Below are 26,116 nucleotides of genomic sequence, written 5' to 3'. Positions count from 1 at the left end.
CTGACCATCTAATGAGATAAAGATCAGCATCTGGTACAGCAGCAGCTATCTCTCCAAGTGGCCTCTGTGTCACCTATTACTTTTGTAAAAAAGGCCATGCCCTGAGCACGCATTCCCATTATGTACCCACTGTGTCTGATCACACGCTCTGCATGTGCACTCTGTGTGCCCACACTGACGCCGGCCCCTGAACGCAGCAGCGAGTGAGAAGCACGGAGGAGCAGACATCAGCTGGACTTGAGTTTAGACTGCGGCGATCTTTCACGGACAGTTTCTTTTCCGTGTGTGCGTCCATGGAAATGTAAGTTTAATTGTTGTGTTAGCTAGCTAGCTAACACACCGTCAGTGTTTATTAGCCGTGAATGTATTTAGGTTTCTGTTAGCTTACAACGGGATTCGGATTCAGAGCTAGCTGCTAGCTTGCAAAAGTCTGTTTAACTGTTCTACATTCTAATAGCTATTGTTTTCTATGCTGTGCACTGAATATTTAGGTTGTTTATTTAGTTTAAATGCTTGTTATAATTCCTATGACTGTCATTTATATAGGTTACATGAATGCCTTGTGTTTGCTAATCTGATGCTTCACCAATAGACCATATGTTATATACCTAAAATAGAAGTATTTTAAAGTGGTGATAGAATGCAAAACCGATTTTACCCTGTCATAGTTGAATAACGACAGTTCGGTGGGTAAATAGGACATACATAGAAGCTCAAAATCCCACTGACACCCCTTTACTATGAAAATCTCATATTTTGAAACTGCCGCTGAAAACGGGCGAATCCCAACAAAGCTGGAAGTTGTCGTCAACCTCCCAAAATCCGGAACCTTTGTCAGCCCATGGGTGTATTAAGAGAACGGTCATGCCCCAACATTTACATAGGCTACACAACTGACCTGAGATCAGGTAGTCTTCCGAATCTAGGTCGCGCAGATCTCTGCTATTCCATTACAAAATTCACTTCTGAAACTTTTTTATGCGAGAAATAAACTATGTAAGGCTCAAATATGGGCCGTTTTACGAAAATGGATGGCTAATTGCAAATTTTGTCCGACTGTGTGTCGGAGTTCAGCGCCGGTGCTGCCTGTGTTGCTGCCTCGCCGTCCCGCCTGCCTTCCTTCACACACCCCGGCCTGCTCTGAGGAACTTGGAACTCCGTTAGGGCTAGCAGCCCACAGCACTCCATACCCGTGCAAAGTCACCGGTTTTTGGATAATGGATTATTAACGCTGACGGAGCTCCAGGGCCTGCAGCTCCCCTCTTCCTAATGCCAGGTGTGTGTGAGTGAGAGCACGGTCAGAGAGCTTGTTACGCCAGCAATCTCTTACCACAGGTTCCATTTAATCTTATAATGTGTGTAATTATAATGTGTTGAGTTATTTAAACAAACGATTGGTGAAATACACGCCTCTTGTCTGCGAGTCTCATTGATAGAGCCTGCGGCTGGATGGAGTTATAGTTAGAGGAGGCTAGCTATAGCTAGCCTCTTCTTAGAATTCCTCTGGAATTCACAAAAATTCATTAACTTGAAATCTGACACAGTTGTTAGCTTTATAAGACATTTAGTTAGCTAGCTGTTGTATAACTGGCTTGACGAAATTCAAACTGTAAATATACTCGAATTAGCACCAAAAAGCTAACTATCCTTGATTTGTGCTACACACAGCTAGGATTGAAGGGGAGTCGCGGCTAATCGAAACCCTTACAGCTCACAAATATTCATTAACTTGAAATCGGACACCGTAGTTAGCTTTATGAGACATTTAGTTAGATGTGTGTTGTGTGTGGATCATCAAACTGTAAATACACCTAATTACGACCCAAAAATGAAGCTAACTAGCTAGCCGCAATCTGTACACATATAGGATATGTAGGGACAGTTGCAGCTAACGAAACCCTTACAGCTCACAAATATTCATTAACTTGAAATCGGACACCGTAGTTAGCTTTATAAAACATTTAGTTAGATGTATAACTGGCGTAGGAAATTCAAACTGTAAATATACCTCTAATACGACCAAAAATGAAGCTAGCTAACTTACTAGCTGCAATCTTGTACACATAGGATTGTAGGGACAGTTGCAGCTAACGAAACACCTAGTTAAACTTCACAAATACTAACTTGAAATCGGACGAAATTCAAACTGTAAATACCCAATTACGACCAAAAATGAAGCTAACTAGCGTGATTTGTAGCTACACATAGATAGGATTCGAAGGGACAGTCGCAGCTAACGAAACACCTAGCTAAACTTCACAAATACTAACTTGAAATCGGACACCGTTGTTAGGTTTATAAGACATTTAGATGTTGTATAGCTAAGTGGCGTGACATTGTGTGTAACATGTGGTAAGAGATTGCTGGTGTAACAAGCGCTGGCGCCCGTCTTACCTCCACACACGGGCCATTTAGCTCGCAGGAAGAGGGGAGCTGCAGGCCCTGGAGCTCTGTCAGGGCTGCCAGCCTAACAGAGCTCACAGCAGACCGGGGTTTGTGAAGGAAGGCAGGCCGTGCGGCGAGGCAGCAGCACCGCCGCTGAAGTCCGACACACAGTCTTACCATATTTGCAATTAGCCATCAATTCTCGTAAAACGGCCCATATTTGAGCTTTATATAGTTGATTTCTCACATAAAAAAAGTCTCAGAAGTGAATTTGGTAATGAAACATTGCAGTGTCTGGAATATGAGATTCTGTCGCTTCTCTAATGTGTGTGTATTGGGAATTCGCTCAACCAATCAGCGCGCATCTCTAATGTCTGCCAATGGCAATTCGCTCAACCAATCAGCGCGCAGTTCATCTAAATATTCACGAGCATACCATATTTGGAAGAAAAGCTCTTGTTTCAAATAGAGCCAAAACACAGGGATGAATAAGGGCCAATAAAATATCAACCAGGCCATTTTCAGCCCAACCAATGTTACATATCCCATTAAAAGACCATAAGGAACAGTGTGAAATACTCTATATAATCATTCTATCACCCCTTTAACTCTACTGGCCGGCTACATTGCACGTGTAACGTAAGCGTAGCTGATGTTCCAACACTACGCTTCCACCATAATCATCAACCTCAGGTTGGGCAGAATAAAAGTGAAAAAAAAGTGACCAAACTAAACTAAAGATTAAAGTCAAAGTAGCAATAGGCTACCACAATGTAGAAATACTCTGTTACAAGTATGTTCCTGCATAAGAAAGTCTACTGGAGTCAAAGTAGACTACACACTTACTTAGCACTAACTTGAAGTATTCAAAGTAAAAGTACTCACTGTGTACATTTCAGTGTGAAATTATGGAGCCTTCAACGTTCTTAAAGATTATATATTTTCTATCTTAGGCACAAGTCTTATTATGGTGTGCAACAAGATTAAAATGATAGATTTTTAAAGCCTTCAGTCTGAAAAGGTTTAATGAACAGGCTCTTTTAGCGCGTTCATGAACAACACTGATGAGCAAGTTGAGCAAAAGTATGAAAGAGACCAACAGGAGAAAACACAGAATGAATCAAGTGGACACGCGGATCCACTTTTGCTTGGAAGTGTTTCCAGGCAAAATAGAATACAAAAAGATTTGAGAGTTTGAGAGTCATTTTGACACAAATAAATTTAATAAATTACATTTTGATGTTTGAAAGTCTCAAGGTTTTGACATAAATGCAGATATAAATGTAATTTATAAAAATAATTATTGATTTTCAAATATTGCACCTGTCAATACAGAACGAAATATTCTGTAGCCCATTTTGCCGTCAGTACTGCCGACGTTGTCATTGCTGTAATCAAATGACATTTAATTTAATTTAACATGAAGTATACTACTGCTTATTTCATTTTATCAAGGGGAAACCTACATGTGTACAGACAAGGCTATCAGCGGCAGCAGCGCCACATCAGACACGTTTCTGGTCTGCAAAGACAAAGAAAACGCCACGCAGCTGACACGCAACTGAAACACGCCACGCAGGCAGTGTGAAGGAGGCCTACATTAAGGTCTCCTTCACACCTGAGCAGTTTGGTCCGTTGTAAATGAACCCTGGAGCGTTTGGTCTGATAGTCCGGTTGGTGTAGGGCGGTGTGGAAGCTCATCTGAACTCTGGTCCACTTGATAACGGGGGTCTCGGTCCTCTTCCAAGTGAACTAGAGTTCGGTTCCCTTCAGGTGAGAACTAGACTGGGTAAACCCAGCCCCATCTGCCGGCGATTTGATTTCACCCTGTTCAATCTGAAAAGATTGAGCTTGGTCTGGTGATAGCCAGATTAGGTGAGAACGCAATCCGACCCAAACACAGGAAGTGGACCAAAAACAGAGCATTTACTAGCCTACAGTTTCAACCTTTCACACAGTTTACAGACTTAAATATCTGGTTTAATGGATGATTTAAGGGATTGACTTTCAGATCCATATGTAATGCGTGTGCAGGTTAGTTTCCCCAACAAATGGGAATGCCTGAAACTCGTTTCTCAGCAGGCAAATTATTCAATTCATAGCTTTAAAAAACATTTGTCTATTCTAGCGAGTCAGCTTCCAGTAATATTACAGTTCCCTCCAAACAGTGGCCTAGGTTTTAACAGACACTCTGCTCCAACTCCTCTTTAACACAACTAAAGACATTTAATGATACAGCCAACACTGTCAGCGTAGGGGTGACCAGATTTCCCGGGAACTAAAACCGGGACATTTTGAGCGTGACCGTAGTGCTTGTACACGCACACGCTTTTTAACGTGAACATGTGCCAGCCCAGGTCAGACATAGACACAGACAGTAACTTCATTATTTTGATCGTAGGCTCCTCATCTAATAACAACAGGGGGTTTTCCTGTAAAATTAACAAAATTGCAGCAACAGCCTTTTTCAGTTTAGTGTGCGATTTATGTTGAGAATTTTTCTAAAAAATATTTTGTGTTATTTATTCCAATAACACCAAAAGAATTAAAATGATTTATTGACATTTTTGAGCATTAAACACTATTTTATGAGTTCTGGAGATACTTTTTTGTTTTATTGGTTGTAGTAGTAAGAATAGTTGGAAAAGTTGGAATAGTGTAAATTGGTTAAAATTTCTTTAACAAGGCAAATACCAAACATGTATGATACTAAAGTGGAATATTTAAAAGGTTTTCTGAAAAGCTGTCACTACACTGAATTGCAGGCTTCAATGTGAAGAAGGTGAAGTTGTGCAAAAAATGTGTAAAAGTGGAAACAGTAGCAGAGTAGCATTCTAAAAATAAAGATGCCTGAAGGAGTTGAAGATTGCTCTGACTTTTAATGTAAAATAAAATGTGAAAAAGCTTAATATTTTAAAAAGTATAATAGTAGAAAAACAGTTGACCCATCATGTGCATAAAAAGCTGAATATTTTGATAATCTAATGTTTTTGTAGCTGAAAGTATGCAGAAGTTAGAGGCATCCAAAGAAAGTTGAAGAATAAATAATTGGAACAATACTGTGAATGCTCCTGAATCAGCAGAAAGCTGTCAGATAAATGTAGCTGAGTAAAAAGTACAATATTTCCATCTGAGGTGTAGTGGGGAAAATACTCAAGTAAAGTCCAGTACTTGAATAAATGTACTCAGTTCCTGTCCACCACTAACGGATTCATAAACTCTAGGTGTATCTGTTGTTTCCCCTCCTGACATACAGGTGGTGACGTTCTTTCGTTTTAAACTTTAAACTGAAACCCTGACTTGGAGTAACCAAGGGGGTAAACGAGCATCCGGAAAGCGTACCTCACCTGCCGTTAGCATTCCATTCATTTTGACGTCACTTTGACAGCGAATAACTTTACATCTGAAGCATTTAAAGACTATTTGTCCATTGTTTATTTCTAAAGAACGACAATATATAAAAGGCTCCATTACCTTGTATCTCACATTATGGCTCCGTAGCAGCTGTTTTTGTAAAAGTAGGCTAATGATTGTGTCATAACCACGCGACTTACTGTCGCATAGTAGAGACATCACCGTATAGCTCCGAGCCGTACAACCTTAATTACATTAAGTATTGGCAATGAATATGTGTTCGCACAATAGATTACAATTTATTTAATGTAACTTCCTCACTAAATGCATCCCCACACTGCCAACTAATCCTTTACCTCTGGTTCTATTTCTGAAAGCCTGTGCCTCACAAAGGCACCAAAAGAGCTGATGAACCCCACGTTCCTGGGCTCCTGATGAGCTGATGAACAACCCCATAGCATCCGGTTGCCATTCTGTATGTAGTATGAACACCTCTTAAATATTATTAATAAATAATTGTGTTTTTTTCATGCCAGAAATTTATGCTACTTTCAAATATTCAATCAAATCATTTAACTTACTTGTCTACTGTTTCTTTAGCCAATTTGGTTAATATCACAGCAGAATATAGACTGAATTCACTGCCATCTGTGTAGCTACTCTCTAATTTTATGTCTGGCATAAACCCTGTTCCCCCTGTCTCTGTTGTGTGTGTGTGTGTGTGTGTGTGTAGGCTACAGTTCCAATCTCAGCACTGTTGCAGACTTGGAGGAGTTCCGTTTTGACACAAAACACACACACACACACACACACACACACAACACACACACACACACACACACACACACACACACACACACACACACACACACACACACACACACACACACACCTTGTTTAAATAAATGCATACATTTATATTGTTAATAAATAACAATACATTGTTGTTGTACCAGCAATATCTCCAAGTTTTGTTTTTCAATATTGAAATCTCAAATGTCATAATGATTTGCCAATGCAAGAGAGTACCTATGGCGTTATATATGTGTCACATTCCTGAGCGAGTAATTGTATGTTTTGAGCACAGAGAACTATATTTTCCAAGCACATTACATTTTATTTTTACATTTTGAACAGAAATTTACACTCGCAAAAAATAATTTAGTTTGAGTAAACAAAAACCTATTTCAGGCACAATAAATGTATTTGTATGTCTTTCTCTGCTCGCAGGTAGAAGCTGCTGCGTTTCTCTCTGTGCGCTCAACTCTAGACACGCTCACGCAGATTTTCACAGTATTACAAGTGTGTCACAAAACCAATTATGTTAGTCTCCAATTAGATTGCAATATCAGGAAATAAAAATCTAGGAGGAACCTTTTTCAGTAAACACTTGTTGGTACCATACTGACTACAGTGGAGCTGTTCAACTAATGTTACTGGATTAAAACACATTTCGGTCAGTATTTTGTATTATTGACTTATATCACAGAAATGTCTTAATATTTGTGTCTACTATAATGCTGTTGTTTTGTTTGACTCATCTCCTTGTGTGTCTAACGTTAGTTTGACTCATCCTTCACAAGCAATCTAGCTAGCTAGCTCACACACAGCAGCCGACCTGTCATCGGAACAGGCCTCGCAGCACTGTAACTAGCTAAATTAGCTAGGTCTCGCAATGCGAGACTGAAGAGCAGTAAGCCTGTCACACTATAGCTACATATAAGTAGTTATTAATACTTTGGTTACATTATCGTATTTTAATAACCTGATTTCTGTTGCTATATTAGCTTGCGAATGAGCTATCCGTTGCTAACGCTAATTTATCTCAAAAAGCAGAAATGTTAGCTAACTACCGCCAAGATATGATTTCACTAGAGACCAGAGAGGTGTTATAATACTCGTCAAGTGTTGTCATCGGTCTTAAAATGAAATCATATCTTGGCAGTAACGTTAGTTAGCTACTGCTTTTTGACATAAATTAGCTAGCTAGCTAACGTTAGCAACGGATAGCTACTTTGCAAGTCAATAAAATATAGCCTTGGCAAACAGAATTAAGGTTAATAAAACACGACATTGATGTAACCAGTATTACAAACTTCTTTTAAGTGGCTGTATTGTGACATTTTAGGTGTGTTCAGATGAATATGTTGGATGCATAGACTTTATCCATGCTGGGCTAATGTTAGATTGCTTGTGAAGGATGACGTTTGTCACACACGGAGATATGTAATTCAAACAACGGTGTTATGATTAACACAACTATTAAGGCATGTCTGTACTATACCGGTCGGTCAATAATATAAAATACTGTAGATCAGTGCTTTCCAACCCTTCTGGCCTGAGGTTCCCCCACATCCCTGTCATATTGAACTGTAAACATTTAGGTTGGCTTGGTCAGAAATTCTACTAGCTTGGCCTTTTACTTTAAGTGTGGTTAATGTTTCAAAAGTCACCCATTACTTTTAACTAATCATTTCAACTGTTAGCTAAGTCAGTAGGCCACTTTTAGCTGTTTATTTCTACCATTGATTACTTTGCTATATGTTTAAACATATGTGTTGAGCTGTTTTAGCTGATATATTGTTTAAAATCAATCATTATTCAATTATTTTGATTAGTTAAGCTGCTCCACAATCTTTCCAAGTACCCACTGGCTACAGCAGAGATATCCCTTGCTGGGGAATCACTGCAGGGGTTGTGTCAAAGACTGTTTCCCTGTAGTTATGTCTTTCCTGCTACTTGCGATCTAATTGGAGACGAACAGCCAATCAGAATTGACCTTTTGATTCTGCGATTGGTTTGATTTGTGGCTTGTAACGCTGTGAAAATCTGAGCGAGCGTGTCTAGAGTTGCGCAGCAGCTTCTACCTGCGAGCAGAGAAAGACATGCAATTACATTTATTGTGCAGGAAATAGGTTTTTGTTTACTCAAACTAAATCATTTTTTGCGAGTTAATTTCTGTTCAAAATGTAAAAATAAAATGTAATGTGCTTGCAAAATATAGTTCTCTGTGCTCAAAACATACAATTACTCATTCAGGAATGTGACACATATATAACGCCATAAGTACCGTTTTTTCCACTTCAATCACTGGAGAGAAGATCAGAAAATAACAGCTATCAGTGCATGAGGAGGAGGCAGGAGGAAACAGCTTGGCTCTGAAACATGTTCACAATGAGGCAATGAATGAGCTGGGGTCTCATTTATAAAACTGTGTGTAGGATCTTTACTATAAGTGTAGGTACGGCCAAAAGCCCAAAATTGGCGTACGCCAAAAAAAGGTCAGATTTATAAAACTGTGTACGCACACCTGTAAGCAAAGTTCCCTTTATAAATCAGAGATTACCTACAAGTGTGCATACGTGGATCAGCCTCTTATTCCGCCCTGTGCACGCCCATTTTTAACCATAAATAGTCAATGCAAAGCACCTCGTGAATGCTGATCAGTATATGAATGACTCTGGCAGTTGTTACACCAAATCACGATGACTGGCGGAGAAAAAGCAAAAAACTTCTCACACGTTCAGGAATTGCTGCAAATTTAATTATAATTTCGGCCTGTTATTGCACAGTGTAGGGAAACCTGATCGCGTTGCCCTGCTGGACCCAATTCAGTACATAGATCCAAGAGCTCAGCTTTAAGGAATCTAAATCAGCATATTAGCCAGTCATCGTCATGGTACCTGAAGTCTCTTTCTCTCCTGATTCTTCCATTGGGGGTTAGTCCTCCTGTAGGGCCAGCAGTGCCATCATGCAGCATTACGCACGGGTTCACCGCAGTATTTATGTTTACAACAATTTGTGATTGTTAACACCTTGCCAACACAGCATCAACTATTGGTAACTTCTCTCTGGTAAATTCTCCGGCCGCTGCTGTGCCATTCATCGTAAGTTTTGCGTTCAAAAACTTTAAACAAGACGGCCCAAACAAAAGAAGCGCTCAATGCAAAATATGCAGTATCACGATAAAAGATTCTGGCTCAACCACATCTAATTTTATCAGGCATCTGAAAACGCACCCTGATAGGTGAGTAAACATGTTTAGCTCAGCATTGACCATCTACCGTTAGCTTGCGTCTTGCTTTAGCTACGACCTAACGCTACGGGAGGTTAACTCTGACTGTCTTCCTTATCAAATATAAAATGAGCGTTTGTTTAATTGCCAAACTTGTGGTGGTCGATTTAACGTTACGTTAATCATTTACGTGCCGATGTCTGCCATCACGTTAATTATTGTCTGCAAACAGGTTACAGGATTATTGTTAATCATATAACATTACAGTTTCATTTAGTTATAACGTTACACTGGCTTGAGAGTCTGGGATGTGTTGACTTACAGTAGTTTATAAAGGTATGATTAGTTGCATAGGCAGTGCACATTACATGGATCTGCCAATAAGTAAATAAATAATTGAGGATTCTCTATCATAAGGAAGTGCACTGTAGTGTGTTAAAAATTTCATTTGGTTGCAATAGTGTTTTGCATTTAGCTACACTGTGATGTTTTGCAGTTATGAACTAAATAGGAGTATGTCTATTTTAGTGTTGTGAGTTATAACATTTTCTATATTTGGTCTTATGACCCCACAGAGCCAGCACAATAGGAGCCAAGGCCTTTCATTATAATTCATCGACAAACAAGGGAGTCCTTTTTCTTCAGAACCTCAATTTTTGGTCTGTACTGTATGTTCAAGCTACAAAGCAAAATACAGATATTAACTTAAAAGTAAAACATTCTTGGTGTTTTTATCATGTTGCAATAGTCTGTTTACACTGATGATATACCAAAATCAAAGCTGATACTGCATGCTGATAGATAAAGGAGTCATAATAACATATTGCATGCTTTGAATTCCTCATATATAGCTATGCGGTGTTCTAAGCAGCCTGGATGGGTCGCTGTATGTGATGCAACACTTTTATAACCACAAGAGACTAGAGTCTTGACTTGGACTCTAGCTCAGAGACTTGAGACTTGACTTGGACTCTAGCTCAAAGACTTGTGAGCATCTCTGGCGTACGCACATTTTCAGCCGCGTTCTGTGCGTACACCACGTTTATAAATGAGACCCCTGGTGTCTTTTAAGGAGACTACTGTGAGAAAATGTTTTCCCACATTGTTCACACCAGTACGGCTTCTCTCCAGTGTGAATGCGCTGGTGATATTTAAGGTGACTGCTCTGAGAAAAGGTTTTCCCACATAGATCACAGCTGTGAGGTTTATCTCTAATATGAACGCCCTGGTGTTTTTTAAGGCCACTATTACAAGTAAAAGTTTTACCACATTGTTCACAGCTGTACGGCTTGTCTCCACTGTGAACACGTTGGTGTTTTTTAAGGCCACTAATATCAGTAAAAGTTTTACCACATTGTTCACACCAGTATGGCTTCTCTCCAGTGTGAATGCGTTGATGTCTTTTAAGGGCACCACTCACAGAAAATGTTCCCCCACATTGTTCACACCAGTATGGCTTCTCTCTAGTGTGAACACGTCGGTGCATTTCTATGCTACCACTCTGAGAAAATGTTTTACCACATATATCACAGCTGTAAGGCTTCTCTCCAGTGTGAACACGCTGGTGACATTTAAGGTTACTGCTCTGAGAAAAGGTTTTACCACATTGATCACAGCTGTAAGGCTTTTCCTCAGTGTGAATGCGTTGATGTATTTTTAGGTTACTCTGCAGTGTGAAAGCTGCCCCACATAGACCACAGCTGTGTAGATTCTCTCCAGTGTGAACTCTCTGATGAATCTTTAAATATCCAGATGTTGTGAAGGATTTGTCACAGTGTTGACAGTGGTGACGTTTGGGTCCCTCTCCTCCTCTCCGTTTCTATAGCAACAGACAAACCGAGAAAGAGTTAGTGAACAGCCTTCTTTAAACCCCTGGGGTCTCATTTATAAAATTGTTTGTAGGATCTTTACTAAAAGTGTATGTACGCACAAAAGCCAAAAAAAAAAGTCAGAATTATAAAACCGTGTGTACGCACACCTGTAAGCAATGTTCCCTTTATAAATCACAGATTGCCTAAAAGTGTGTGTACGTGAATCAGCCTCTTATCCCGCCCTGTACACGCCCATTTTTAACCATAAATAGTCAATGCAAAGCACTTTGTGAATGCTGATAAGTATGTTAAAGCGCCCATATTATACTCATTTTCAGGTTCATAATTGTATTTTAAGGTTGTACCAGAATAGGTTTACATGGTTTAATTTTCAAAAAACACCATATTTTTGTTGTACTGCACAGCTCTCTCTCACTGCTGTAGATCCTCTTTTCACCTGGTTTCTGTTTTAGCTACAGAGTGAGACCTCTTTTCTTCTTATTCTTCTGTACTATCTTTGATTGCACTCGCACATGCTCAGTAGCTCAGATGTAGATCATGTCAGCTAGCTAGCTCCATAGAAGTAAAAGACAGGCTGTTTCTCCAACTTCAGTCAGTTACAAGGCAGGATTAGCTAGGAGACTTCTAAATGAGGGCACACATGTAAGTAGTTCTTTTGTAGATTATGGTGAACTTGTGTGTGTTGTAGCAGTGCTTTGCTATTGAGAATGAGGTACCATGCTAGTGTTAGCATTAGCGTTAGCATGCTAACACTAGATTTTGAACAGCTCACTAGATTTTGAACAGCTCACCAGGAGACTGAAGGCAGGACACATTCAGAAACCGTATCTCACTCAAAACAGCATGGATGGATTTTTTTCAAAGTTTGTATGTGTGTGGAAGCACCAGAGACACAAAAGAACACAGCAATTATAAGTGGCTTTGGATAAAAGAGTCAGCTAAATGACATGTAATGTAATGTAATTCAGTACATAGATCCAAGAGCTCAGCTATATTACTATTACAGCTATATTAGGGAATTTAAATCGGCATATTAGCCAGTCATCGTCACGGTTCCTAAAGTCTCTTTCTCTCCTGATTCTTCCATTAGCGTAGTCCTCCTGCAGGGTCAGCAGTGCCATCATGCAGCATTACGCACGGGTTCACCGCAGTATTTATATGTCTACAACAATTTGTGATTATTAACACCTTGCTAAAACCACAGCGTCAACTAGTGGTATCCCCAACCCCGAGATACAATTTGAAGACAAAAGTGTAGTAGGCAAACACACTTTTCTTCATGCAGGTTTTGTTATGAACAGTATTAAAGTTTGGACCGATAATGCGAGAGCTTAACAGCTGTATTTCCAGACTTTGACATTTGACGATATATGAACCGTTTTAAAGACAGATATTTAGTTAATTATACTGTGTTCTGCAGTTATCTGATGCTAGGGTATTTGATGATATCCTGTATTCCATGCAATCGTGCCATCTCCTCCTCCTGCGCTCCGTAGCGAACAATGTGACGGCGAAACAGCGCCGATTAAATATTAAGAACACATTTTGATTTAAGATTTGAGTTGGAGGTGTTTATGGAACAATTATCACTCTGTACAAGCACAAATAACACTGCTGGATTTCATCTTCATGATAACGTGGATGATATGGAGTGAAAGAATGTGCGTGAGGCATCAATACTAGAAAATATTACGAGTAATCTTATTCCCATTTACTCTCTGCAGTCTGACTTCAGTTCACCACCTTTTTCAGCCCCGTTTTGTGCATACGCCACATTTATAAATGAGACCCCTGGACATTCTCTCTCTCACTTTCGCTCTCTCTCACAATTTTCACTCTTACAATACAATACAATACATGATGTATACCATACAATAATTTATGACAAAATTAAGTTAAATATGTGCCAGTTGCAGACATGTTATTATGGAAGCAAATGTACTTTTCATAACTTTAATAAGTTCAGAAATATTCTAAATTTTTCAGGCAAGTTTCCCCATTCAAATGATTGGCAATTTAAAAACTAAAACATTTGTACACTCTCTTCAGTTGTACTTTCAGTTAGAAATTCCATGGTAACTTTAAAATAACACAAAGCTTTCCTGTAAATCCCAATAACACCTTTTGAAATACATACATTAATTTGATGTCAAACTAAAAGGTAAAGTTCTTCTGGTTGCAGACATGTTACTATGGAAGCCATCAGGCTCTTCTCAGTGTTTCACACAGGTTGAGAATTTACTGGTGGTGGTGTGTGGCGCAGGATGTGACAGCGCGGTGCGTGATGGCTAGGTTTAGTAATAATGGGTTCAGTTATAAACTAGTAAAATGAAGGTGAAAACAATGACTACACAACATTATCAGATCATTTAGAAAGAAAAAACTATTTACATATTAAACAAATTAGACTAAAAGATGACACAGATACAGATGAAAATATTGCGACACTATCTTGACACAATTTCAGGGTAGTTATTAGGGCTGCACCATGTGAGGAAAATAAGTGATATGCCGTAACGTTGTTGAATATCGCGATAATGATATAACTTAAATAAACTTAAAATAAATTAACAGATATTAAAATGTAGCCTACTCAGTTCTGCTGCTTTCAGTATTTTGCAAAAAAACAACAAATTGCTCGTAAAATTTTATACAAATGACGAAAAAGTGTAGCCATGATGAGCTTTGACAATTAAATCAGTTTTTTTATTTTTGCCAAATGTTACGGTTCAGCAGATAAAAATACCCATAATACTATACTCAATACAGAAAATTACATATTATTAATCTCAACACTGTTTCCTCCTAACTGCTGTTAAATCACATAAGACTAAGAATATCTAAAGTAAATTTTTGTTCAAGTGTTTTATCCATGTTTTGGGGTACCTAAACATAGCCTACTGTTCTGTACTATACATGTCCTGTTGCACTCATTAAGTTCTCATCTGAGCAGATTTCTGTCATTCAAACAACTCTGAGTTGTAGTTTAAAACTTTTACAGACAATTTGATAAAATTAAGAGTTTTTATTCGGTCTCAGGTCCATAAATACAGTTAACACATACAGGCACGGTCAAGTGAAGGCTCGGTTATCAACCATTAGCTCTGATTAGCAGTTAGCTCCGGTTAGCTAGCTCCGTAATAAAGACATGAAGCGGAGGAGCCTGCCGCAGAGAGCGGTAACAACCAGACTCTGATAAATGATGTTCAGGGAGCTTTCACAGCAGCGTGGCCCTGTTGTTTCTACAGTTTTATTAGTACAGTAATCCCATTGCAAGACCACCAGCAGCAAGCTACTACTAACGATAGCCTCTCTGAGCAAGTGCAACGTTGACGCTGTCATGCATGCGGCACACAACATCGCAAGGGGGAGGGGCTGGAAGCAACTGGTCTTTGTGCGCTGTAAAAAATTCACCGTTGTTTGGAAAGAAAATTGAATTCGGATTTTATCTACCTGGGGCTCTCAATTTACCCAAGTGTAGAACCAAGTAGAACATTGGTTCTACCCAAGTAGAACCAATGTATGGGAAACTCTGCTTCTAACCTCAGTAGTGTGAAGTGACGTGTAAACATAGCAAAAGATTTTCATTTTAAAAATGTTAAATAGTGTTAGGTAACCCCCCCAGGCTTATAAAAATGGATTGTTGAGAAGTAACCAAATGGCTCAGAATTACATGAAATCAATGTGTTGTTAAAGTGGTATTGAACAACAGTAGAATTTATAAATCCAGGATAACTGATAAAGCGAGGCTTGACCTAGTCTGATCAGAGCATCCGGGCGTTCTGTGTTTCACGACGGCAAAGCCAGGCTGAGGAGGAGCAACTAGGTCGAGTCAGGCTGAAGAAGAGAGACTAGGTCGAGTCAGGCTGATGTAATTCGGATAGATGCGCATTCACGGCTTTCCTTACCAGACCACAAGGTCGATCACAGGTTTACTGATGGTAAAATGGAGAATACGAATTGTTCATACTTTATACAGAATGAGCAGCAGCTTCTTGTGGAAGTATGATAATGTGAAACACATTGTTTGTAAAAAAGAAACACGGCTGCTGTAATGAAACAGCGAGAGAAAGCGTGGCAGACGATCACGGACCGACTGAATGTGTAAGCAGCCTAAAAATATACATTTACTGACCACTGCTCTGAACTGAAACCGTCATAATCATACCATTCATAGATTAGGCTACAAATCATTTGTACAAATTAACAGTTGTAGTTAGGGCTGCACAATATATCATAAATGTTGCGTTAACTTGAATTGGGTAAACGTTGTGGTGCATTCAAAGTTATTGTAAAATACCCTTTTCTAATCTGTTTTTGTCATTGAAATGTGAAATGGTGAAATAGTTATTATTGTTATGTTATTATTTTTACATTTTTAATAAATTCCTCCCGTTTTTTTGCAGTATTAATTTTCATTAATATTGAGATTAGATTTCTGGGACTCTTCAGTCTGGAGTAACCTCTTTACTTTGCTCACCTCCTCCTTCTTCCTCTTGCTCCCTCGCTCCTCTGAGTCTCCCGAGGCCTCACTGACAACTTTCCTCTTGCCCTCCTCCTCCTCCTCCTTCTCCTTGTGTTTCTGCATGTACTCGGTGATAAGGTCGGGGGAGTCCAGGTTGTCTTGCGGCTCCCATGTGTTATCCTCACTGGAAAGGTGAGTGCAGACAGAAGAAAATCTCCTCAGGCTTTGTTTTTAGGCAATACATTCTCACTCTAATTGCTAATTCGCATTATTCCTTTTTTCTATTGCCATTTTGTAAGTTTATTTGATTATTTGCAATTTCTAAATGAACAAGATACTAATTATATATATATATATATATATACACACACACACACACATATATACACACACACACACATATACACACACACAGACATATACACACACACACACACACACACACACACACACACACACACACACACACACACACACACACACACAGTCTATTCAGGACCAAGAACACCAAGTATTAATATTATAGACTCATACTTACTCTGAGAACCCCTTCCATTTCAGCAGAAACTCTACTCTTCCCTTCACCACTCTGTGGCCCAACACCTTCTCCACCACATACTCCTCCTCCTCCTCCTTCACTGCTGCAGGCTGCTGCTCCTCCTCCTCCTCCTCCTCTTCCTCCTTCACTGCTGCAGCTGCAGGAGGAGCTGCAGGCTGCTCCTCCTCCTCCTTCACTGCTGCTGCAGGCTGCTCATCCTCCTCAGCCTTCTTGTCCTTCTTTCCTGCTCTGGTCGCCAGCTTGACATCTGCTGAGGGCTCCTTTGGTAGACCCAAGGGGGAAACATGCAGAGATAATGATACAAGGGTTAGAAGAACTAATGGGAGGTAACAGGAAATTACATGAATTTTAAGTAATACATTTGTTAGCCATCAATATGTCTTGTGGCTTTGTCTAATGTGAATGTGAATCATATAAATGATATTCAGTAAATGACTAACTTGATAGATCTATTAATTCTGGCTGTATGGAGCCTTTACTGTCTGCTCACCTGAGCCACCCCTACTTTGTACGGTCACATTGGTATGTTCCAATTCGAGGGGCGGGCTTCAGGATATATAGCCTAGCAGTTGTATTTGTTCAGGAGACCGAGCTTGAGGAAAACCCTGAGGGAAGAGGACGTAAGTCTGTTGGATGCCCTCAGAGTAGCGACTTGATTTAAGATCAATTAGGACAACCTGGGGTCCGGGCACCCCTTAGGGGGACGGCGAAGATCACAGGGGGGGCGCAAGTCTTTATCTGGTTTGAGGTTGAGGTAAAAAAAATAATATTTGCACATGTTAAACAAATGACAATACACTAGAATATATCATGTATACAAATGTCTGTATAAAAACTATAGATTTTTGTTCTCGCTTAAAATTGGAGGGAGGCTACTTAGTAGGCCAAACCTCCGGGACCTCTTAACCTGGGACCCTTGCTGTCATCAGGTCAGCTGTTAGCTGCTATCATCCTCGTCATCACTATTTTATGAATGAAACACGGTGGAGAAATGTAAAAGTCATGATAACTGCTCTGTATCAAAAAAGAAGGTAAGGCTCTATCTCGAGAGTTTCCTCAACTTTGGTTTCAGAGGGGGGAAGGTTGGGAACCACTGATTTAGGAAACAGTTGTATGTTTGTATTATGTGATTGTTTTGACTTAAGTCAATTTACTTTTATTTTCTTGAAAGTATATCTTTTTCTGCTTTCTTGAATTTGTTAATTTTCTATCACGATTTTGGCTCATTTGGCCTTAATTGGGGTAAACAAAAATCCCATTTTGTTAACCTCATCTCGGACTCATCCTGAGTGTTAACACCTGCTCACGACTACTCATCGACATCAAACCTTAACTCAGGGTGATACACTGGTGAGAGCACATTACGTTTAGCCATGTATGCAGCTCATTTAAATAGCTCATTTGACTGTATTGTGTAAACCGTTAACCTAATTTTATATTACATGTGGCTACGGTTGGGTAGCGTTCACATTTTTACCAGTGCCAGTACCGATACCTGAAATGTGTGTTTGTTTGTTTGTTTGTTTGTTTGTGTGTCAAAGCTGAGCTCTGCTCTCTGCAACATGCAGAGAGCATCTATCGGGGTAAAAATGTTCCACCTAAACAAGTTCCTTCCAGAGACTATTTTGTAGAGCCAAAGTCGTTGCTGTGATTGGTTTACAGAAATGCAAACAAGCCAAAGTGTTTTTTCTCTCATCCCAGAATGTCTGAGTAAGTGCATGTGTGAGACCGTGCGTTTATGTGTCTGAACAAAAGGAACAAACTATTCTAAACTGTTCTGGAACCAGACGTGAAAAAGTCATGCCTCCAAAGAAGCAATAAATCCTGACAGATGAATCAGTAATCTTAAACGGTATGGTGGGAGTTATTTTAACTGGCTGAGAAGCTATCTACATAACAGGCAACAGTTTGGGAAGATGGGTGAAAACATCGGCTTAATCTTAGCACAGTGTTTCCATTTCAGCTCAGTGTGAGAGTCTGTACTGTGTTTTGCTGTCCTTTACGGGCATTCTGCTTTCTCTCCTCTCCGTTGATCTATTCCACAGAAAGTTCAGAAAGCTCTATTGTCAATAAAGTAAAAAAAAAAAAAGAAAAAAAAAAAGTTTGTCTAATCCACTATCTAGGTTTTGTGAAATAGCCCTCTGTTACTTTAGAGTGGTTGTTGTGTCCTGGGGGCTATTGCACATAACCAGGATAAGGGACTAAGCCGGGATATTCCTGTTATCCTGGATGAATTTAGCCTTGACTCGGTTTCACAAAAGCAGAGGCAGATAAGTTATAAGTTATTATAGAGTTAAGTTCATATTGTTGTTAGACGTTTTGATGAATATATTACTTCAGTTGTTGAGATAATTAGAATAGGCTTATAAAGTTGCCAAATGTGTTTTAAATGAAGTCAGTTACTAAGGGCTAAGGTTACTAATATATAAAGTGTGTTTCTATACCAATGCACCTTAAATAATTTTAGTTGATTCATTTTTTTGTATTCTTTAACGACTATAATTTGGGAGGATTGTACATTTTTAAGAACATATGCTAATTGTACAATCCTCCCAAATTCTAGTCTTATTTCACTGAACCAGTAACTATATAGTGTAGACTATACTTCATGTAATAACAGGGAGAGGACACCTCAATGGTTTTTGACCTTATATTTAGCTGGAGGGGGAATAACTGATGAATATACTCTCTTACATTCATGTTTACAGTGTGCATTATATTTATCACTTAACTCTCTTTATAGTTTCTAGATTTTAGAGTCCAATGTCTTCTGCGTCTTTCTGTTCTATGTCCATATATACAAGGGAGCAAATCATATAATATGTAGAGAAGGAAACTCATCCTCTATATATATAAAAAAAAAAAAAAACTGAGGAAAAAGCGTTACAGATAATAGTGGACCGACTGAATGATATATCTAAAGATATAGATTTATGAACCACAGTTCTAAACGGAAACCATCAGTCACTTGTCATTTGCAAAAACGAACAGTTGTACACTTTGCATTAAAAGCGAGCAGTGGAAGTTAATATGACTTAGAAATATTTTAGCACATGAGAGAGAAACAGAGTGAAAGAGATATTTATGAATCATATTCTAGCGTTGTAGAAAATGGATCTTCATGGTAAATTTCCTGAGTAACATTATCTTCTGCTTACTTTCAAGGCAAAGAGTACAACTGTTAAATTGTGCAAGTGATTAGTAGACTGATCCTTGAATGGTATGATTAGGACGGTTTCTATAAATGTATATTTTTAGAATGCTTACACATTCAGTCGGTCCGTGTAGGGCTGCAACAACGAATCGATAAAATTTGATTATTAAAAAAGTTGGCAACGAATTTCGTCATTGATTCGTTGTGTCGCGTGACTATTACACCAGTTGAGCGAAAGAAAAAAAAAAAAAACGGCACATAAGCCTGCTCCTAAAGCTAAAAACCATGTTCCCAGCGGTGGAAGCTCCACCGGCCGCTACGAGTTCATGGCACTGACCAAGCCGTTGAACCGATCCTCACCGCCACATGTCCTCCAGCGGCAGGGCTCCGGGCATCAGAGAGCCCCACTCGCCGCTGTGTGTGTGTGTGTGTGTGTGTGTGTGTGTGTGTGTTTTTTGTCTGTATCTGCTCTTTGGGTTACTTATCTTAACACAACTAGTAACTAAAACAACAAGTATGTATGTAGTGAGTTTGATGTAAATTAATGCTTTTTTGTTTCGTTTTTTTTATCCTATTCAACGATTAATCAGAAAAATAAATCGACAGATTAATATATTATTAAAATAATCGTTAGTTGCAGCCCTAGGTCCGTGATCGTCTGCCACGCTTTCTCTCACTGTTTCATTACAGCGGCCATGTTTCTTTTTTATAAATAATGTGTTACACGTTATCATACTTCATAAGAAGCTGCTGCTCACTCTGTATATTTATTTTATTATATCATCCTGACTTGACCTAGTCTCTCCTCAGCCTGGCTCGACTTTCGTGAAACGCACCAAGCCAGGCTGCACAGATTAGACTAGGTCAAGCCTCGCTTCATCAGTTATCCTGGATTTATAAATTCTACTTTTGTGTGATACCCCCCTGAACACTGACCTGAACATGGCTGGTATTAGAGTCCCAGTCTACTGCTGGTCTTCTGGGGATCTTGTTGCTCCGCTGCTCCTGGTTCTGGTTGTCCTCCTCCATTCCTCTCTTGTCCTGAAATCCAGCAGATGTCCACTCTGGATTCTGTTCAGTACAAATCAAAGCACGCAGAGATATTCAGGAGCTGCTGTCTCCACTCCTTTTCCTCACATCCACACACAACTAAACGGCAAACTCAAAGCAGCGGCTGGAAAACTGTTCCATTTCCTTCATCGCTACACAATGAACTCAGAGTAGTTTGGATAAAACAGCATTATATTAAACTGTGAATAAATCTAAAACAACTCTACAACAAAAGGTCAACATTTTTTTTTTTTTATTAAATTCACTCAGAGCATTTCATGAAAAAGGAAACTCAATAAAAAGTGATTTTGCCAACACTAGATATCAGTCAAAAGCTACAGTAAACTTGAGCGCAACCACAACGTGTATTTACTTATGCATGTACTGTGTGCAGAGGGGACATTTCGGAGGAGACGTGAGAGACTAACTGCGGCTCCTCACCCCAAGACAAAACAAATTCCTATCCTATCTTTTCGGCTCCCTGAACCAGCGCTGGCCTTGGCCGAGGCCGGTGTTGAATAACAACTCCCCCTGGTAGCACTACAGTGAGGCACACTCTTGCGTCCCTTACCCGATTCCAACAGACACCTGCTGATTGTTGACTCGGACTGGGTCCTGTTCAAGGTTGACTCCATGGCAACCGGCTATGTATCGCTATGACAATCGTGCGGACTGAGACAACGAGATTGCAGGGCCCGACGTAGTTTGACTACCCAGGCCTACACACACACAAACCCTTACATATATACAGATGTGCACTCACCCACCACACCCCATATCTCGCCTTAGCCGCTTTGCACCCCCGGTCAGGCGGGCGGGTCTGTGACCAGCGCCCTGCATAGCTGCAGGACCAGATGTCTGCTTGCCTGTGCTGGATTACCTCCACCCAGACACTCCCCTCCCCCATTGCGTGTCCTGTGTGCTCTTGTATTGGTTGTGTGCTTATGTTGCTGAGGTATTTTTTCCCTGTTCCCACACTGTACTCCTATCAGGGGCATAGTCTGGGAGTTGCCTTTTCTCCTCCCCTATCCTCATGTCATGCTGTATTTTCTTAATACCCTGTCTTCCTGGCCTGTCTACCTCATTGTCACATTGTTTGTCTGTATATGTATGGTCAGGGTGATGTGTTTGTACCTTGTAAAGCGCTTTGTGATTTGTATCTGTGAAATGCGCTCTATAAATAAATTTTACTTTTTTTACTTACTGTATATCTGCATGTATTTCAAAATGTAGGCCAAGTATTTACTTTAAAAAAAGAGAAAGAAAGAAACAGAGCCATATTGACACAAATAAGAATGAACAGCAGAAAGCAGCATTTTAAGGACACCCAGCAGGCCTACCATTACATTGGAATTGCACTGCTTTGCAAATAGTAAGAACCTTCTTCATCACAGACCTGATGGTGCAGTACTTGATCCACATGGATCCACTTGCTGTCCCTCTGGCTGTTCCTCTCTCTGTCCCTGTAGGTTTTCTTCCTCCTCACCCTCTTCTTCATCCTCCTCACCCTCTGGAATCTCCCTCTCTGTGTCAGAGCCCTCCCTTTCATCACATGCCCTCTCTCCAATCTCCCCAGACTCCTCTGGCTCTCTCTCTTCCTGCTCCTCAACACCTTCATTTGTTTCTCTAACTTTTTGGTTTCCTGGGGCTAAAAAAGGACGATATGTCCCTTCCTCGTTTCATGACAACTATTAGAAGAAGAAAAAACGGAGGGGCATGCATTACATTTCGTTTTCCTCCCTACTTAACACGGGCAGATAGCCTGTTGATTACTTTACTCAAATGGATTTATTATCGCGATGCAACAGCCAAGATGGATGAAGTCCCGTGGTTAACATCCCAGCATTGTGTAGTCCTAGCAACAAGACTGACATTTGGATATTCGCTTCTGCTTCGATGATTTTGTTTAGATATGATGAAGTTTCTAAACATATCGAGAGCAGACATTTCCAAACTTGATTTCATTCTCAGTGTGAGGAACAAAAGGAACCCGGTTATGTGCTGCTGCAACAACAACAACAACAACAACAACAACAACAACAACAACAACAACAACAACAACAACAACAACAACAAGTCCCTTCCGAGATGAAATGGTTGATCTTACCAACAGGAGAACTCGGAGCTCCTCTGCTCTCTCCAAGAGGAGTTGCTGTCTCATTCACCGAGCACCAACACACGCTGCACGCTGCAACCTAGTGGTTGGGTGCGCCGCTCTAATTTACCCGTGTAGAACGTTGCGTCGCACATTAGTTCCGCTTTTGGCGCTCGCGTGTAAAACCATAATAAATTCATAATTTTTTATTATGAATGGAGGCCAGGGACATGTCTAGGGCATTGACATATATATAATGGACCAATAGACCCCGTTGCTCTGGACGGAGACCAGTGAAGGCTATTAGAAGCACTTTTCCGGTGATCTCTTGCTTTACTGCGCAGCCTCCAACTGACAGAGACAACGTAAATGTGACGTGAGCAACGTGTCTGAAAGTTATGTCTTCTGGTAGCTGTGCCAAGAGAAATCTCAATCATTCCCAGTCTTACAGAGACGGAGAGTGTAGGTATATGTAAGGAGATAACATGGGCACAGGCTAATTATTGCTAACTAACATGCTAGTTAACATTAGTAATTAAAACTAAACAGCTAATGGAAGTCGAAACTGCCTGCGAGCTTCTCCTGTACTATACGGTAATTCCTCTACTGTGCGACAGTAAGTCACTTGGTTATGACACAATCGTTAGCCTATTTTTATAAAAGCGTCTGCTACGGAGCCATAACGTGAGGTACAAGGTAATGGAGCCTTTTATACAATGTCGTGTTTCTTTAGAAATAAACAACGGACAAATAGAGTCTTTAAACGCTTCAGATGTAGTTATTCGCTGTCAAAGTGACGTAAAAAAAAAATCAGGTCAGTCGAATGCTAACAGGAGGTGATGGCTTTGTAGCAACAAAATGGCGCCATCGGAGGTTCAAGTTCTGAAGCGAAGCTTACCCCCTTGGTCTAGGGAGGCACGGGCCTCCCCCGACATGCCTCCGTGTAGAACCGCCACTGTTAAGGGACTGGGACATTCTACCAGAAACGTACATTATCTGTCCTGGAGTTGTTACAGTGAATAAAACTTGTATAATCCAAAACTGACCGAAAAATACTAAATGGGTGATTTCTCTGAGTTGCGCTTTAAAGGAATATGTAATATTAGGTCCTTGGATGTTTTATTCTTAATTAAAAACACTTTTGAAAATTACAAATCCTGAAAAATGGTTTGTCCTCAGCCAAATTTTAACTACCTTGTCCATAATATTGTTATTCTGAAAACTTTATTTAGAAAAATAATCAGTATTCATCAAAAGTTTAAGTTGTTATCATTCACATTAATTGATAAAAAAACAAACATTAAATATTACATAAATTCTACAAATAAATGGTATTTTACAACTGTCCCCATGTTTTCGGTCAGCCCTGTCACGTTACATAGAAAACAACATAAAAAGTGTGTAATACGCCTTTAAGGTTATGACTCAGAGGACGTGACATTGTGTGTGGAAATATACACGCTAAAATTCCTGATTATTTACATGGAGTCTGGTGGAAATATGCTGGCTCTATACACGCTAAAAGTCCTGATTATTTTAACTACCCAAATTTTAACTACCTTGTCCATAATTTTGTTATTCTGTTATTTAGAAAAACAAAATCAGTATTCATTAAAAGTTTAAGTTGTTCACATTAACTAAAATGCTAGTTAACATCAGTAATTAAACCTAAACAGCTCATGTAAGTCAAAACTGCCTGCAAGCTTATCCTGTACTATATGGCAATTCCTCTACTATGTGACAAATCGTTAGCCTATTTTTACAAAAACGTCTGCTACGGAGCCATAACGTGAGGTACAAGGCAATGGAGCCTTTTATACATTGTCGTGTTTCTTTAGAAATAAACAACGGACAAATAGAGTCTTTAAATGCTTCAAATGTAAAGTTATTCGCTGTCAAGTGACGTCAAAATGAATCCTAGTCAGTGGTAGTCTGGCGTGTGGGAACATTTTGGATTTCACGTTACCTATGATGAAATAAAACAATATATAGAACTTTGAAACATGCATTCAATATGCTAATTTTAGCTATGTATCATATGCTGAAGAACCGAAAACCGTGACCCTAAAACCGTGATACAAACCGAACCGTGAGTTTTGTGAACCGTACCACCCCTAGTTACATGTCATGAAGTGTTTTTAGTCCAACAGTTCAAATGTTGATAATCCCAGAGATGAAATCAGATGAATGTTTCTGTGTTTGAGTCTCAGATCTGCTTCACAGTGCAGAGTGTGTGTGATGGTGAACAGACTGAACTTTGATTTCAGCAGCTGATCTCCAGTCAGTGTTTCTGTCCACAGGAGAGACTCTCAGTCCTGCACAGGACACAGAGACACTGAGGAACAAGAGCCAAACACAAACCCAGGATAAAGAGGCTGAGTGAATGTGGTGTTGAAGGTGTGGCGGTGGATCAGTGAGTCAGAGGAGACTGTGTAGAAGGACAGAGTGCCAGCAGAAACATCCACATCCACTGCTACTCTGTTAGAGACAGAGGAGGAGGTGGTGATGTAGGTCTTTCTTATTGTGCCTGACAGAGTAACCACGTTCATCAGAGCAGTACAGACTCCAGGAATGATCATTCTTTCCAAACACAGTCTTTCCTGTTTCCTTTCCTGCTGATTCCTCTGTAACTCACTGTTTATTCACCTTTTAAACATCTTTGTGACATTAATTATGCCGTGTTGTGTTCTTGAACTGTGAGTTTTTTTCAACGCTTATTTATTAAAAACATCCAGAGAAGAAAACTGAAGGCCACTTAAACACAACAACTTAGAGTACAGGCCAAAGTTTGGACAAACCTTCTCATTCAATGGGGAATGACGTGAGGAACTGTTCAGTGACACACATAACAAACAGCATCTTACTGAGATATTAATAATCACTCAAATAAAACATAAATAACGTGACACAAGCTAGCATTAGCTCAATTCAGTATCAGGACAGTCACTTAACTTACTGTTAGCTTAAAAGAAGGATTAATGTTACCTTTTGTGATATTAAATTCAACACTTTAGTAATAGTATAATATTGTAAAACATTTTTCAACCGTGAAATGTTATTCCATGTTGCTTAGTTTAGCATTTCTTTCACATGAACATCCAAAAGCAGTACATCTATTTTTTTCTGAGTCTTTAAGATCAGTTGTCTGTCCCAAGATGGCGGCGCACAGACACAGTTTAAACACATTAACTGTTCAAGTCATTTTTT

The 26,116-nt window shown here is 39.7% G+C and overlaps 2 protein-coding genes and 1 long non-coding RNA gene across 5 annotated transcripts in view; 1 reads left to right on the top strand and 2 right to left on the bottom strand.

Moving 5' to 3' along the window:
* The window catches only part of LOC120571336 (chromo domain protein LHP1-like), a 132,728-nt gene that overhangs the window by 43,873 nt on the left and 62,739 nt on the right, over positions 1-26,116 (bottom strand). The window contains exon 1 of one of the 2 annotated variants that reach the window (XM_039820252.1): positions 22,211-22,283. The exons of the other annotated variant lie outside the window; for it this stretch is intronic. The gene's annotated coding sequence lies outside the window, so the exon portion shown is untranslated. Of the gene's footprint in view, positions 1-22,210; positions 22,284-26,116 lie in introns of those variants that run through there. 2 annotated transcript variants of the gene reach the window in all.
* Positions 1-26,116, bottom strand: part of LOC120571130 (zinc finger protein 664-like) — a 181,974-nt gene that overhangs the window by 134,038 nt on the left and 21,820 nt on the right. Inside the window, exons 2-4 of one of the 2 annotated variants that reach the window (XM_039819832.1) lie at positions 22,922-22,986; positions 20,701-20,835; positions 16,590-16,870 (exon numbers count right to left, since the gene is read on the bottom strand). In XM_039819832.1, the coding sequence (XP_039675766.1) occupies positions 16,590-16,870; positions 20,701-20,835; positions 22,922-22,975 (470 nt within the window). In that variant the 5' untranslated portion in view covers positions 22,976-22,986. The remainder of the gene's footprint in view (positions 1-16,589; positions 16,871-20,700; positions 20,836-22,921; positions 22,987-26,116) is intronic. The other variant, XM_039819842.1, reaches the window with a different exon arrangement.
* Positions 43-6,580, top strand: LOC120571745. Its single transcript, XR_005641286.1, has 3 exons — positions 43-301; positions 6,117-6,214; positions 6,473-6,580. It is a non-coding gene; the product is annotated as an uncharacterized LOC120571745 (long non-coding RNA).

Source organism: Perca fluviatilis, chromosome 2, assembly GCF_010015445.1.
Source record: "Perca fluviatilis chromosome 2, GENO_Pfluv_1.0, whole genome shotgun sequence".
In the NCBI taxonomy this organism is placed as follows: domain Eukaryota; kingdom Metazoa; phylum Chordata; class Actinopteri; order Perciformes; family Percidae; genus Perca; species Perca fluviatilis.
This window is presented reverse-complemented; position numbering and strand designations above follow the sequence as displayed.